We start from the raw sequence: 16,521 nt of genomic DNA on the forward strand, positions 1-16,521 counted from the left end.
AGTCCCTGTAGTGGTAAAGCTTTACTAGTCCTGCTGATCCCACTGAGAACCAGCAGCTCAGTCTGCAGCTGTTTGTAGCTTTCAGCTCAGTTTGGTTCAGTCCCAACAGCTCCAACATAGATCTCTCCCTCCCTCACTGAACACTGCTGCAGAGTCCTGGAGCAAGGCACCTACAGCCAGTGTCTGCTTGTGTCAGACTGGTTGTACTGGGCAGCTCCCAGTATGAAAGATCAGAACAAACGGAGCTGGAACTTCTCTCTCAGCTGCTTTTTCATTCTGCACATGATTTCTGTCCTGATGACATTTACGACAGAAACACTTTGGATCTCAGACGTGGTCGGACAACATGTCACACAAACTCCATCTTTTCTAGAAAAACTCGACTCTGACTGAAAGTTACAGCTTACATCTGATCAGCTGCTGGACTTCCTCCTTTAAACTCAATTAAGCGCCAGTTTGACCGGTCACTGTTGAAGGACACACAGCTGGGTTCAGGAGAGTCTGGTCTCTGCTGCTGGATCCTGAAACAAAGACAGAGCTGATAAATGTGCATGTTGGATAAAAACTGATGAAAATATGTTCAATCTTTTCATTAACACACAAACTGACATTTTGTCTGTCTGAAACAACCTTTGGTCCATTTTAAATTGTTTCCTTCCATCAGCAGATTGTCTGAGTTGCAGAGGAGGCTTCATGGATCCATCACTCATCATGGACACAGAATCAGGTCCAGGTCCAGGCGATCCTGGTCTGTGCTGCTGCTCTGGTCTTGAACACAACACACACAGAGCAGTGAGTGTGAATAATGATGGAGCAGTGATGTTTGGTGCTGAGCTCTGACATGGAGAAGAGTCCTGGACTCTCCCAGATCCTCATCTCACCTCTGAGCTTCAGTCTGGCTCTCATGGTCCCCACACAGACTGGGCTTAGAGGGACGGACTCCCTCCCGTCTGTCCTCACACTGATCCATGCTGCTGAATCCACATCAGCTCACACAGACTTTGTCCCTTCACCTGGAGAGGAGACACAAATCATTCAGATGCTGCTTCTGGATCATTTCTCCTGTAAAACCATCAGCTGCTGCTTCTCTGTTTGCTGTCAGTGTCAGTTGATGCAGTCAGACAGTGTGAGGCAGAGGAAGCTGCCATCAGCTGCTGCCCTTCTACTGTCAGGACACTAGATGGACCCATGAAGCTGCTGCACTAAAATATCCACAATTATATTTTGAGGAGTCACAATTCCGACAGGAAACCAGCACCTGATGTATAGAGACGTTTTCGTTCCGAATATAAAATGATGTGAAAAACAAATGGACATGAAGAAACGACACTTAATGTCAAGTCACAAACTGTTAGTATTTAAAGTTTCTTCTACCATATAAAAAAGTACTGAGGCATTTTACTGCAGTACCAGCAGAAATAAGTAAAAACCCTCTGTCCTAAGTAAAAATCCCACATTACAAATGTTACTGCAGTAAAAGTCCAAACAGCGACTGAGTCCAAACTGAGACCGTCTATCGACCCTGCTTCTCTTCCTGCGCCGCTTCAGATCCCGGACATGTAGATCAGTGTCGGTTCATCAGTCTCACACTTTAAGGACCGAGCTGCACATTTCTGCTGTTTCTGCTGCATCGAGCCGACAGCAAAGCAAAGAAAGAGGAAAACAGTGAAAATGTTCTGACTTTACCTTTAAATGGAGAAACAAGCTGCAACACGACTGCAACAGAAAGTGGAACTAACCAGGGACCAGGAAGGAGGAGCCTGTTTGGATTTTCATGCTGCGCAACAGGACAAATAGTACTGAGGTCTGTTACTGCAGTAACAGTAGAAATACCGCAGAGTAAAAGTCCCAAACTACCATCATCCAAATGTACTTGAAGTATCCAAAGTCAAAGTAGTCATTGTGCAGAATGGCCCATTTCACATGAATGGATCTGGTATTAGTGGACTACTCAGTCCATAATCCACAGGAAGGTTCAGCAGTAAAAGAATAAACATGTTGATGTGATCTGACCTGCAGGAAGCAGCAGCATGAGGACGCTCAGCAGCTTCAGACTGGGCCCATGAACGAATCTAATTCAGACCCACATACAGGCAACTAGTTGATGTTAGCTAACCAGCTAGTTAGTTAGCCATGTTTTCCGCCTCGGGACCAGGACCAACTAGGACTCAAACAGCTGGACCTCAGCGCAGAGTGACGGTGGTGTATAATAAGTCTCTGGATGTATTCTTTTTGAAAATACTGAAGCTAACCAATAATAAATAAAACACTTCTTACCATTAATGCGACTTCTGGTGCTGGTTTTGCTGAGGGCTTTGTGGTCTGGTTGATACGTGGTGAGGTTCAGCTTCATGCCTCATCTGTTAAACGTGGTGATGGACTTAAAAAGACGAGTCTGCTCACGAATCTCTCCAAAGCTTTGGATGGTCTGCAGGACTTCCTGCTGACTGGCCTGCACTGTGCACAGTTTTTACACAAAGAAATATCTAAACAGTCCCTTGAATAACACGAATTAAAGTCTCCAATAGTTTTTTGTTTGAAAACCGAATTAAAAACTTTATTACATTTGTTATCCAACAAATTAATGACACCCACTTTTAGGGCAGGCAAGGCAGGGGTTACCAAGGAGTACTGTAAAGAGCCCTGAATGGGTCTAAAGCCTTGAATAAAAAGGGGTGTTCTACGGTGTCAAAGGCTTTTAAAAAATCTAAAAATAAGATAAAGCTATTATCTGAGATCAAATAATTAAAATCCAAAATGTCTAAAACTAAGCAGGTATGATTATGGATATGTCTCCCTTTAATGGAAGCAGATTGTGTTTCCTCTATTATCATATTTAATCCCTTCTTGAGCCTGTTAGCATATACATGAGCTAATCATTTATGATCTACACACAGGAGTGTGATTGGCCTCCAGTTGTCTAAGGAAACTTTATCTTTGTTTGGTTTTGGTATAACTGTGATAATACCATGTTTCATTGTAGGAGACGAGGTACAATTGTATATACGTTCTTTAAATGCTTCATATATCATTTCTCTAATTTCAACCCAAAAGTGTCTATAAAATTCAGCTGTAAGCCCGTCACACCCTGGAGACTTTCCACTTGGCATTTGTAGCGTGGCATTGTCCAGCTCCGTTAAAGTGATTTCTGCTTCTGTTAAAGATCTGACCTGTTCATCTATTTTTGGGGTGTATTTGCTAATCAAGTTCAGAAATATATCAGCATCATACTCTGAATATTTGGAACAATGCAAATTAGTCATCAATCGGTTCTTTGTCTTCACTTACATAGTTACCAATATTAAGCTTATTTATAGCCTTCCTGGTCTGTCTGTTTTTTTCTAAATTAAAGAAGGATGATGAATGTTTTTCACCGTCCTCCATCCATCTTGCTCTTGAGCGGATGAAAGCACCTTTATCCTTCATCGAGCTTTGATTGCAGCTGATGTAGTTCTGTTTTCCTCACTTAAAGTATTCAAAGCACATAAATTAGTTATTTTAGTCACCATATCTAACTGCTTTTTTCTTTTTCCCTCTTGGATGCCAATTTTCTCAACATTAAATTTGAGCCACTCCCATTTATATGTGGAGGATAGTTCCTTCTGAAGTTTAACTTCCTTAATCAATGTTTTAATCCTAATACAGAAAGAATCATCATTTGGTAAATTACTATTAAATTTCCAGTTGACAATCCTTGACTGTGACAAATTACCATTTAACTTAATTGAAATAGTTATTGCACAGTGATCAGTAAGAGGAGATGGGCAAACATTACAATCCAAGGACTTATCAACTAAATTACTTGAAATAAGCCAGAAGTCCAGTCTAGAGCGATGTCTTTGCCCCGTGTTATTAGACCAAGTATATTGTCTCCTATCTGGATTAGTTACACGCCAAATATCTATAAGATCAAGAGAAGTGGAAAGTTCTGAAATTATAGGGTTAAAAGAACGTGTTCTGAATTGCGTTGGGTCTCTATCGAGTCACTCATCAGGAACTACATTAAAGTCACCTGCCACAGTAACTTTGTCTGTTGAATATAGTGATTTCCAGCATCAGTCATGGGACACAGATCACCAAACAATCGCTTTATTCTTGGCTCGGTTATTATAACCATTGAAATTCTTTTCAGGGCTTTACAAAAAAGAAAAACTGCCTTGCGCTTTGTGCTATTTCTTAACCCTCGAACATTTAAAGACAATAAAGAAAAAGTCATAATAAGGTGCATCCTGAGCAGATCTTCTGGGCTTTTCAGCAGGGTATGGCGTCTTTCTGGACCTGGATTTTGACTCTGCCAGCTTGCCTTAAAGCCGTGGTTCCACTGCACTGCCCTTGATATATGTACAGTATATAAGTTGACAGACGGGTAAACTCTCTATATTCAATGATATCCATTTCCAGCCCTGTATTATTGGGTGTTGATCCACCTTTTAAGAAGCCAGATTGTGTTTCTGCAATAAGGTTTGAAATCCCTGTTTGAAGACGAGTGGTGAAAATATAAATAAGCAGTTTATAGTCAGAGTTTCTAAGACTGATGGTAAGTAAGATGGCGCCCCCTGCTGACTCCAAAGTGCCATGACTGAAACAGACTTTGTCTCCCATTGAGTCCAAAATAAAGTGTCTTCTACCTTGGAGCGGGTTTCTAGTAATAATAATAATAATAATATGAGCATTTTTTCCTGTGCAAAATAAAACAAAGGCTTTTCTTTTGGTTCTTTCTCTGAGGCCCCTTGTATCGACTGAAATAAGAGACAGATCATCTTTTAACATAAACATCAAACAAAAGGAACAAAAAACAGCAAAACACAATTTTCTTAGCTGTTATAGAAACAGTGGTGAGAGACTTAACAGACAGGTCAGGTTTTCTCCCTTTGGTACCAAAACCTAGAACATAAAGTCTTCACACAGGAACTCACTTGACCTTAGGAACCAATCTTCTTGGCACGACTCTTGGACCATTAATGAAGGCGCAGGGCCTCTAAACATGGTCCCGAGATCCTCTGCTCCCACTGTTCGGTCCAAGTCCTTCCCTTTGCTGAGGACTAACCTGTACAACCCCCCACATGAATCCCAGCATCACTGAAGCTCCAGACCAGCTGCAAATCAAAGTCCACGTAGGAACCACACAGCTCCTGAACCCGCCTGAGACTCGACGCATTTTGACGTTTCTTCCGTGTGAAAGTCGTGGACTGCCGCCCGGCAGTAAACTCCAGTGGTGCTCAGCAAACACAAGCTTCTAATAGCGGATTCGGCGACGTCGTTTCGTCTCATTTAAGCAGATTTAAGCCACAAACCGGACTAAAGCCGCGACGGATCCCACTGACTCCACAGGAACTCGCTTTCTTTCTTCTTCGTGAGCTTTAACTGCGGTAGCGACCGGCACAGTGGGAGCATCACCGCCCCCTGCTGCTCTGGAGGAGAACCGGGCTCTGACCGGCCCCCTCTGTTTGCCTGTTGGCCAAACTTTGTTCTATTAAAAACCATTTCAGTCAAAACAAGAGAACAATGCTAACAATGCTAACCTCTGCGGGACTTTGTACCCGGGAAATGAAGGTTCAGTCCAGAATAAACACAACTGACCATGATACAGTTCACACACACACACACACATTCATTCAAATATTGGAGACTTTCTATTCAGTCTGATAATGACACGGATGTTATTTCTCTGCTGCAAACGGCTTTTCTGTCTGAACTGAGAAATAATCCGTGTGCTTACTGCCCTCCGGTGGTCACACCGGGTCACTACAATCATCAGTATTGATCAGTGATGGAGATGAAACACTAATAAGGCACAAAACATATAAGGCCCCATATATTTGAACAAACACACAACACAAAGAACAAAAGCATGTTGTAAAAAATCAAATCAACAGATGGGGCAACATGAAAGGCCAGAAAACATAAAACAGGGAGCCATGAAATTATATTCAATCTATTCAGAAATGAAACAAGCTGAGCTGCTTTGTGTTTGTTAGAAATTCCAAAGATTTTGTCAAAAGGTTTGACTCATTTCTCCAGTGGGTTAAAGTGGGTTTAGTTCTAAAAAGCAACATTTAGCCCTGAAAAATGTCCCTAACAAAATAATAATATTGACACTGGCATCAATCTCACTGTCACTAATAAAGACAGTAACTTTAACTTCTCTTACAGTGAGAGGAGGCAGCTCAATCCCCCTGGACTGGAGCCAGTCCTGAAAACCAAGCCCACATCTCTGGACTATGTCACAAGTGAAGAACAAGTGTTCTAAATAGCTCAGACAAACAAAAACCTGGGCTGAATTGGGCTGAAGTCCAGTATTGGAGTCAATGTCCAGAGAAATCAGTGTGTTTACTGCCCTCCTGTGGTCACACTGGGTCACTACATTACACTGATGTGTCTGTGACAGGATTCAGTGATGATCAGGATCAATCATCAGTATTGATGAGTGATGGAGACGGCTGAGGATCAGTCATAGTTTGAATAATATTCCAAGTCCATGTCAGTGTGTGTCAGTATTAATGTGTGTATTAATATGGAGAGAGCTGCAGTTCCTCACTGTGACCACTGGAGGGCGCTGATCACTCACATCTGTTGTTCTTCTGTTTCTGCTCCATCTGACTTTATTCCACATCTACTCTCATGTTCCTCATCACATTATTGATGTCCAGGTGTCCTGAGCACCAAGTTACAGCCTCATTGTCACCATGAAGAACAGAGAGACGTCTTTCCTAGTCCAAATATCACAGCTGCTGCTTCAGCTTCTTAAATAAACAGTTTCTATTCAACTGAAGTGACGTCTGGTTCCTTTTAGGTTCAGGAAAGTCTAGATGAAGTTTGGAAGAAGCTGCAGATGAACTGAGCTCAGCCAGTGAAACCAGTACAAGCTTCTACAGACGTCTGACTGTTTTTACTGTTTAGAGCAGAAACAGAACTGTTCTGGTTCCAGCTGCACACGTCCACATTTTCTGTCTTTCATCACAGGAAACTTGGGGTTTTGGACTTTGAAGACCTCAAGCTAAAGCATCAGCAGGTGAAGTACAGAGACCACAACCAACAGAAGCAACATGTATCATTTTAAAAAGGGGATAAAGTGAAAAGATCCAGAACTAAACTGATGTTTATGTTAAAGACGCTGTTTCAAATCCCACATTGGTTTTTGTTTGTCCCTCCAATGACTTTGGTGTCAACAGCAGAAACACAAGATAAAAAATATTTCAAACAGGTAAAAGTGAACAATGTTTATCCTGCAATTAATGTAGCAGACACATTTATAGGACTGGAAATATAAAGGAGTTTATTTATTTATTCAGAATTATTCTATTAGTTATTACAGTTGATAATTTGATGAATCTGAAAATGTCTGAGTGAACTTTGACAGACTGGACTTTCTGTTCAACAGTCAGAAAGTTTCAGTAACAGGAGGAGACTCTCTGCTACTCTGGACACAGAGACATGGAGGAACCAGGCCAGGCTTTAAACCCAGGATACAGAGGCTCAGTGAATGTGGTGTTGAAGGTGTAGATGTGGATCAGTGTGTCAGAGGAGACTCTGTAGAAGGACAGAGTGCCAGCAGGCCAGTCCAGGTACACTGCTACTCTACCAGAGGAGGAGGAGGAGGAGGAGAAGACAAATCTGCATTCATTGTTGTGTAAGACAAAGAGACCACCACCTGAGCATCTCAGACTCCAGGACTGAGCATTCAGTCCAAACTCACAGTCGTCACCGTTTCCTTTTCTTCTGATCCCTCTGTAACTCACTGATATATAAACGTTTCCTTCCCACTCCACCTCCCAGTAACAGCGACCAGTCAGACCATTACTACAGAGCAACTGAGGCCAGTTGTCAAATCTGTCTGGATGATCAGGATACGGCTGATCCTCCTCCACATGAGTCAACTTCCTGTTGTTGTCAGACAGTTGTAGTTTTCTGTTCACTGTGTTTGTGTCGATTGTGAGTTCACAGGAATCTGATGGAGAGAACAAGACACAGTAACAGCTGCAGTTACTCATCTGTCACCTGGTTGAGTGTGAGCTGCTGTGTTGTCATGAACCTCATTAAAAACACACTTACACTTCTTCAGACCTGGTCTCAACCATTGGACTCCACCAGGATCCACCCTGAAAGGACGAGGGGGGTCAGGTCAGCACAAACCAGTGTTTCCTACATGTGTTATTGTTCATATAAGACTCAAATGTCTCAAAGACTCAAATCCACCATGAAGCCAAAGGACAGACAAAATGTTTGCAGCTCTTCCTGTCAGACCTCTCCATACCTGAGAGTGTCCAGTCTCCAGTGTGCATCCTTCAGTCCAGCAGACAGGAGTTTCAGTCCAGACTCTCCTGGATGATTGTAGCTCAGGTCCAGCTCTCTCAGATGGGAGGGGTTGGAGCTCAGAGCTGAGGCCAGAGAAGCACAGCCTTCCTCTGTGACCAGACAGCCTGACAGCCTGGGAAACACAAAACAACACACATGGAAGATCCTTGGATGATGCTGCTGTGTCCAGTCACATACAAGATGAAACTGTCAGCAGTGACTCAGTACTCTGGTTGAGGAACCCTCTCTGAATACTGTCTGTTCTCAGAGTTTAGAAAGTTCTGCTAAAGTTTTGTAAAAGGTCATGAGACAAATTGTATCAGCAGACACAGTCTCACACAGATTACAGCTGTTTATCACTGATGTCAATCAGGTTTTAATTGGGCATCAGTCAAACAGGTTGATGAATCCTGACCTGAGAGTCTGCAGTTTACAGTGTGGACTCCTGAGTCCATCAGAGACCAGCTTCACTCCTGAGTCCTGCAGGTCGTTGTTACTCAGGTCCAGCTCTCTCAGAGTGGAGGACTGGGAGCTGAGAACTGAGGCCAGAGCTTCACAGCTTCTCTCTGACAGGTTACAGCCGCTCAGCCTGCAGAGGAAATAACAGAGAAAAGGCAAATCTGGACTTAGTTCTTTTTAACTCGGGTTGAGTCCATCTCAGGGTCTTTTTGTAACGATGAATGAATCCAACTGTCTACACACTTACAGGACTTTCTTGGAGAGACTGACCACTGGCAGCAGCCTCAGAAGAGCCTCCTCTGAAGTAGAGTATTTCTTCAGGTCAAACACGTCCAGGTCTTGTTCTGATGACAGTAAGATGAAGACCAGAGCTGACAACTGAGCAGGAGACAGTTTTTCTTTGGAGTGTTTCCCTGATCTCAGGAACTGTTGGATCTCCCCCACTAGAGAACGATCCTTCAGTTCATTCAGACAGTGGAACAGGTTGATGCTTCTCTCTGGAGACAGATTCTCACTGAACTTGGTTTTGATGTACTGGACTGTTTCCTGACTGGTCTGAGAGCCACTCCCTGTCTGGGTCAGCAGACCGTGGAGGAGAGTCTGATTGGTCTGGAGTGAAAGGCCCAGGAGGAAGCGCAGGAACAGGTCCAGGTGTCCATTTGGACTGTGTAAGGCCTTGTCCACAGCACTCTGGTAGAAGAGTTTCTCTGCATATTGGTCTCTTCTGGTCTCAGACATCTGGGAGGTTGTTTGTTCCTCTGACAGCAGATTGACTCCAGAGGTGATGAAGGTCAGATGGACATGAAGAGCAGCCAGAAACTCCTGAACGCTCAGATGGATGAAGCAGAACACCTGGTCCTGGTACAGTCCTCTCTCCTCTATAAAGATCTGTGTGAACACTCCTGAGTACACTGAGGCTGCTCTGAGATCGATGCCACACTCTGTCAGGTCGGATTCATAGAAGATCATGTTGCCTTTCTGCAGCTGCTCAAAAGCCAGTTTTCCCAGAGACTCAACCATCTTCCTGTTCTCTGGACTCCAGTGTGGATCTGTCGAAACTCCTCCATCATACTTGATGTTCTTCACTTTGGTCTGAACCACCAGGAAGTGGATGTACATCTCAGTCAGGGTCTTGGGCAGCTGTCCTCTCTGTCTGGTTTACAACAGATCCTCCAGAACTGTAGCAGTGATCCAGCAGAAGACTGGGATGTGGCACATGATGTGGAGGCTTCGTGAGGTCTTGATGTGGGAGATGATGGTACTGGCCTGATCCTTATCTGAGAACCTCTTCCTGAAGTACTGCTCCTTCTGTGGGTCGGTGAACCCTCTGACCTCTGTCACCATGTCGACACAGTCAGGAGGGATCTGATTGGCCGCCGCAGGTCGTGTGGTTATCCAGAGGCGAGCGGAAGGAAGCAGTTTACCCCCGATGAGGTTTGTCAGCAGCACATCCACTGAGCTGGACTCTGTAGCATCAGTCAGGATCCTAGTGTTGTGGAAGTCCAGAGGAAGCCGACACTCATCCAGACCGTCAAAGATGAAGACAACCTGGAAGTCTTCAAACCTGCAGATTCCTTTGGTCTCAGTGAAGAAGTGATGAACCAGTTCCACCAAGCTGAACTTTTTCTCTTTTAGCACATTCAGCTCTCTGAAAGTGAAGGGAAATGTGAACTGGATGTCCTGGTTGGCTTTGTCTTCAGCCCAGTCCAGAGTGAACTTCTGTGTTAAGAAGGTTTTCCCAATGCCAGCCACTCCCTTTGTCATCACTGTTCTGATTGGTCCATGTCTTCCAGGTGAGGCTTTAAAGATGTCTTCATGTCTGATGGTTATTTCTGGTCTGTCTGGTTTCCTGGATGCTGGATCAATCTGTCTGACCTCATGTTCCTCATTGACCTCTGCAGACCCTCCCTCTGTGATGTAGAGCTCTGTGTAGATCTGGTTCAGAAGGGTTGGGCTTCCTGCTTTAGCGACCCCCTCAAATACACGCTGGAACCTCTTCTGCAGGTTGGACTTGAGTTGACGTCGACACGTGGCAGGAGATTCTGAAAGAACAGGCAAAGAAACATTTCCTTAAAGAATGAAGATACAGATTTATTCCCCACAGAGAAACATCTCCATCACTTTGGAAATGTCACATATGACGTTTATCCATCATGTTCAACCTTTCTAGAAATCCTCTTACTGCTCTGCAGACAGTCGGCCAGCTCCTCCTGCTTCATTCCCCTCAGGAAGTTCAGTGTGATCTTCAGAAATGCTTCTCTGCTGCTCCTCCTCTGCTCTTCATCCTGACCCTCCAACACTTCCTCATCCTCCCTCTGACTCTCTGGGGAACCTGAAGTCAGAACCTTCTGCATCTTCTTCAGCTCATTCTTCACAAAAGTGACAATGTGGTTCTCCAGCAGCTGGAACAGAGAACTGTATGAATACCAACTAAAACGATGGCTCCCAAACATCAGGACCACGTTGGACCCTGGTCTAAGAAGTGCAGCGTGGAGATGACTGTGAACAGAACAGATGTCAAAGCAGCAGTTGTACATGTACAGACCATAAATACGGAGTCCGGCTTTGTCGGACGCTGCTGGGCAGACTGAGCACCGGGAACCTCTGAGCTCTCCTGGTCCACCCTGTGGAGGAATCATGAAGAATGAGCTCACATAATGTCTGTCCACAAAGAGACCAACACAAGGTAAAGGTCCAGGAAGTAAGATTCGGATGTGAACAGTGGATCAGATGAGTCCCTGTAGTGGTAAAGCTTTACTAGTCCTGCTGATCCCACTGAGAACCAGCAGCTCAGTTTGCAGCTGTTTGTAGCTTTCAGCTCAGTTTGGTTCAGTCCCAACAGATCCAACATAGATCTCTCCCTCTCTCACTGAACACTGTTGCAGAGTCCTGGAGCAAGGCACTTACAGCCAGTGTCTACTTGTGTCAGACTGGTTGTACTGGGCAGCTCCCAGTATGAAAGATCAGAACAAATGGAGCTGGAACTTCTCTCTCAGCTGCTTTTTCATTCTGCACATGATTTCTATCCTAACGACATTTACGAAAGAAACACTTTGGATCTCAGACGTGGTCAGACAACATGTCACACAAACTCCATCTTTTCTAGAAAAACTTGACTCTGACTGAAGGTTACAGCTTACATCTGATCAGCTGCTGGACTTCCTCCTTTGAAGTCTATTAAACGACCCACTGACTGGTCGCTCTTGAAGGACACACAGCTGGGTTCAGGAGAGTCTGGTCTCTGCTGCTGGATCCTGAAACAAAGACAGAGCTGATAAATGTGCATGTTGGATAAAAACTGATGAAAATATGTTCAATCTTTTCATTAACACAAAAGCTCTGACATGGAGAATAGTCCTGGACTCTCCCAGATCCTCATCTCACCTCTGAGCTTCGGTCTGGCTCTCATGGTCCCCACACAGACTGGGTTTAGAGGGACGGACTCCCTCCCGTCTGTCCTCACCCTGATCCATGCTGCTGAATCCACATCAGCTCACACAGACTTTGTCCCTTCACCTGGAGAGGAGACACAAATCATTCAGATGCTGCTTTGCATCATTTCTCCTGTAAAACCATCAGCTGCTGCTTCTCTGTTTGCTGTCAGTGTCAGTTGATGCAGTCAGACAGTGTGAGGCAGAGGAAGCTGCCATCAGCTGCTGCACGTCTACTGTCAGGACACTAGATGGACCCATGAAGCTGCTGAGGCCTCGAGAGACTCACTTGAGCAGCAGCTGTGCCTGTAAGTCGGGGATGTCAAAGTCCAGTCCTAAAGGTCCACTAACCTGTTTCTTTTAAAACCACCTCTGACCTTAAAGCTTCTGATTGGCTGAACACACCTGACCCAGGTAATCAGCAGGGCCAGGGAGGGATAGTTGGAAAACAAGCAGGACAGTGGCCCCTGAGAACTGGACTACATGTCCTGAGACTGATCTGGTCTTCAGCTGCACTTTGGACACATTTAGGACAACGTACAAATTATCACTGCGCTGTAGCAGCACAGTATCCAGTGTTAGAAGACGCACTCAGACCCTTTACTGCAGGAAAAGTTCAGATTTGGTTCTTAAATGTAGTCAGGTCCAAGAACCAAGTAGCACAAAATGAAATACTCAAAGTACAAATATCTCAGAATATACAAGTACAACAGGAAACTGCAGTAAATGTACTTTGCAGCACCGACTCTGTTTGTTATCATGTGTTTCACTTCCTCTGACCATGTTTCTGTGTAATTGTGTCTGAATCTGTTTCCCTGGAGTTTTAATGCTGATTGTTTCCAAAGTCAAAGCTCTTTGTCTCTGAGCTTCAATGCTCTGTAGAAACACTGCTGCCTTTCACTGCCTGTTGATCAGACACACGACAAAAGAGCAAAGTAAAGAGGAAAACAGTGAAAATGTTCTGACTTTACCTTTAAATGGAGAAACAAGCTGCAACACGACTGCAACAGAAAGTGGAACTAACCAGGGACCAGGAAGGGAGGAGCCTGTTTGGATTTTCATGCTGTGCAACAAGACAAACAGTACTGAGGACCGTTACTGCAGTAACAGTAGAAATACCACAGAGTAAAAGTCCCAAAGTACCATCATCCAAATGTACTTGAAGTATCCAAAGTCAAAGTAGTCATTGTGCAGAATGGCCCATTTCACATGAATGGATCTGGTATTAGTGGACTACTCAGTCCATAATCCACAGGAAGGTTCAGCAGTAGAAGAATAAACGTTTTTTTAACCTCAATGCTTTATTGAAAATATACAAAACAAATATGACTTTATAACCTTTTTCCAGAAAAGTGATATTACCTGAGGAAACATCAACATTAGCAACAAGTGTTATAACATAATATGGGTCAACACAGCCTGAACAGGATGTAACAGAAAATACTAAAAATGATCTGTTATCCATGGCATCAGCTCCAGGCTTCTTAAGTTCTGCACAGATGAACTGTGTGGAGTTATGGAGCATGTCTTCAATCTGAGCCTCAAGCTGAGGGTGATACCACAGCTCTGTAAGACTTCCTGTGTGGTACCAGTGCCCAAGATACCGCACACTGAAGACCTCAACAGCTGCAGGCCGGTGGCTCTCACGTCCCATCTGATGAAGACACGGGAGAGACTGGTCCTGGGCCACCTCCGCTCCGTGGTGAGCTCAGCGATGGATCCTCTGCAGTTCTCCTACCAGCCTGGCATCAGAGTGGAGGATGCGGTCATCTTCCTGCTTTACTGTCCTCTGGATCACCTGGAGACTCCCGGCGACGCTGTGAGAATTCTGTTCTTTGACTTCTCCAGCACGTTCAACACCGTACAGCCGGTACTTTTAAGGGACAAACTGGAGAAGGCTGGTGTGGACTTTGACCTGACGCCGTGGATCCTGGACTACCTCACAAACTGGGGCCAGTTTGTGAGAGCCCGGGATGGTGTGTCTGACATCCTGACCTGCAGTGTGGTGGACCCCCACGGGAGTGTCCTGGCCCCCTTCCTCTTCATCCTCTACACTGTGGACTTCAGACACAACATGGACGGCTGTGTTCTCCAGAAGTTCTTCGACGACTCTGCAATTGTCGGGCTCATCACGGATGACGATGACGATGACGCGGAGTACAGAGGACTGACACAGGACTTTGTGGACTGGTTTTAGCAGAACCACCTCCTCATCAACGCAGGGAAAACAAAGGAGATGGTGGTGGACTTCTGCAGACGTCGGTCTACACTCCCCTCGTCAGTGAACATACAGGAAATGGACATTGAGAACATGGACTCTCTCACCTGGGTGTTCACCTGAACAACAAACTGGACTGGACTCATAACACAGAAAGGGCCAGAGCTGGCTCTACCTCCTGAGGAGACTGTGGTCTTTTGCGGTGAAGGGGGCACTCCTGAGGATCTTCTATGACTGTACGGTGTGGTCTCTGGAGCAGCAGCATCACAGAGAAAGAGAGGATAAAGCTGGACGAAACGTTTGGCTGAAACGTTTCGCCACTCATCCAAGTGGCTTCATCAGTCAGAGGCTGGACAGGAACCTCCAAATATATTACCCAGGTTGGTTTCACTCCACCTTGGGTCCAATAGGCTCACAATAAGTGATCTAAGCAAAACAGGTGAGAGTCGTCAGTCCACGCCCCTGAGTTGGTTTCACTTCACACCTGGTCTGAATAGGCTCGTTAAGTGACCAAAGGGGGAGCTTAGAAGAGGGTCGTTAAGGTCTAATGATGGACTCATTCTGATTCCCCAACAGTCTGCAGAACCTGCAGAGTCTGTCGTTCCTGATAAACATTGGGTTTGTTCCTTAATTTCCTGGGAACAGTTGAAAGAGCAGCCTGGTAGATTGAAGACAGATTATGTCTGAGACTTCCCGACAGGGAACTCTCACAAGCAGAGAGAGATGTCCTAGCCAAAGGACTTAACTTTGCAGTGACGCCTAAACATATTCCGGTTGTGGATTTTATCACAGCCACAGAATCTGCCATTCGCAACAATAGCCTATCCAACACAGAAGCAGAGGAACTCGGGTTAAAAATCACCGCTACACTCTTGGGTGCTAAGCCACCACCACCCAACCTCACCACCCAGGAGAGCAGGGCCCTGTCTAAAGACGAGACTATCACCATCCTGCCGGCAGACAAAGGGAGATGCACAGTGGTTCTTAACACTACAGACTATCATGAAAAAGTAACTTCGCTCTTGGAAGACCAACAGACATATACAAAGCTAAAAAGACACCCGAGCAGCACTTACAAGAAAAAGGTGATAGACTGTGTAAAACAACTGGAAATGACCAAAGCCTTGGCCAGAACCACATACTACAGACTGTATAAAGGGGAGACCACCCCCGGCTCATATGGGCTCCCCAAGATACACAAAGAAGGGGCCCCCCTCAGGCCCACTGTCAGCAGCATAAACTCTGTGACTTATAACATTGCCAAATATCTTGCCACCATCATAGCTCCATTGGTAGGCCGCACAAACCGCCGCTCAACCCGGACCAAATCTGCCTGCTGCTGGAACTCTGCCTCAACACCACATGCTTCTCATACAGAGGTGACTTTTACAGACAGAAACATGGTTGTGCCATGGGCTCCTGTGTCACCCGTCGCTGCCAATTTGTACATGGAAGAAGTAGAAAAGAAAGCTCTCAACTCCTTCATAGCAACAGCACCAACTCATTGGTTCAGATATGTGGACGACACCTGGGTCAAAATCAAAACCCAGGAAGTCCAAGCCTTCACTGAGCACATCAATGCACTGCTTCCTGCTTCTGTAGAGTGCAGACGCACTTCTGCTTGCTCCTGCTTCTGCCAGTTTTACTTTGCTTTTATTCCTTTTTACTTCATGCATTCTTACCCAATGATTTTATAATACACTTTTTAACATTATTTTACACCTTTTTTACCGCATTTGGAATTTTATTTTTGATCAACCTCCGATGACCATGCCTCCCTTCCCTGAGGACGATCACAGCAAACTCCTACAGAAAATCACTATGCTGGAAACTAAGGTGCAAATGTTAGAGATGTACATGGAGATAAATGGACTGTCTGGGAAAGAGGACACTAGTCTACCACTCTACCATAGTAGCAGACAAGAGCATGCTAGTATACAGATAACTAGCATTAACAAGACCGAGCAACAGGAGGGTTGTGTCTGGGTAAATAAAACTACTGGTATCAGTCCCCCTTGGAACGCTCTCGGAGCAAAGCCAAAGACTAAATCAGGACAAGCAACAGGCAGAACTCAGCGCCCAGAAATCTGTGATGCGACAGGCTGGCCAGCGTTATCA

The 16,521-nt window shown here is 45.0% G+C and overlaps 1 protein-coding gene across 8 annotated transcripts in view; it reads right to left on the reverse strand.

Annotated features, from left to right (window-relative positions):
* Positions 1-16,521, reverse strand: part of LOC113143758 (protein NLRC3-like) — a 52,890-nt gene that overhangs the window by 22,311 nt on the left and 14,058 nt on the right. The window contains exons 1-4 of one of the 8 annotated variants that reach the window (XM_026329464.2): positions 1,511-1,745; positions 882-1,013; positions 610-768; positions 408-521 (exon numbers count right to left, since the gene is read on the reverse strand). The exons of 2 other annotated variants lie outside the window; for them this stretch is intronic. In XM_026329464.2, the coding sequence (XP_026185249.1) occupies positions 408-521; positions 610-768; positions 882-970 (362 nt within the window). In that variant the 5' untranslated portion in view covers positions 971-1,013; positions 1,511-1,745. Of the gene's footprint in view, positions 1-407; positions 522-609; positions 769-881; positions 1,014-1,510; positions 1,746-7,358; positions 7,949-11,299; positions 11,379-11,894; positions 12,009-12,138; positions 12,271-16,521 lie in introns of those variants that run through there. 5 more of the 8 variants (XR_003297090.2, XM_026329457.1, XM_026329455.2 and 2 more) reach the window with 5 other exon arrangements.

This window comes from Mastacembelus armatus, unplaced genomic scaffold, assembly GCF_900324485.2.
Source record: "Mastacembelus armatus unplaced genomic scaffold, fMasArm1.2, whole genome shotgun sequence".
NCBI classification, from domain to species: Eukaryota; Metazoa; Chordata; class Actinopteri; order Synbranchiformes; family Mastacembelidae; genus Mastacembelus; species Mastacembelus armatus.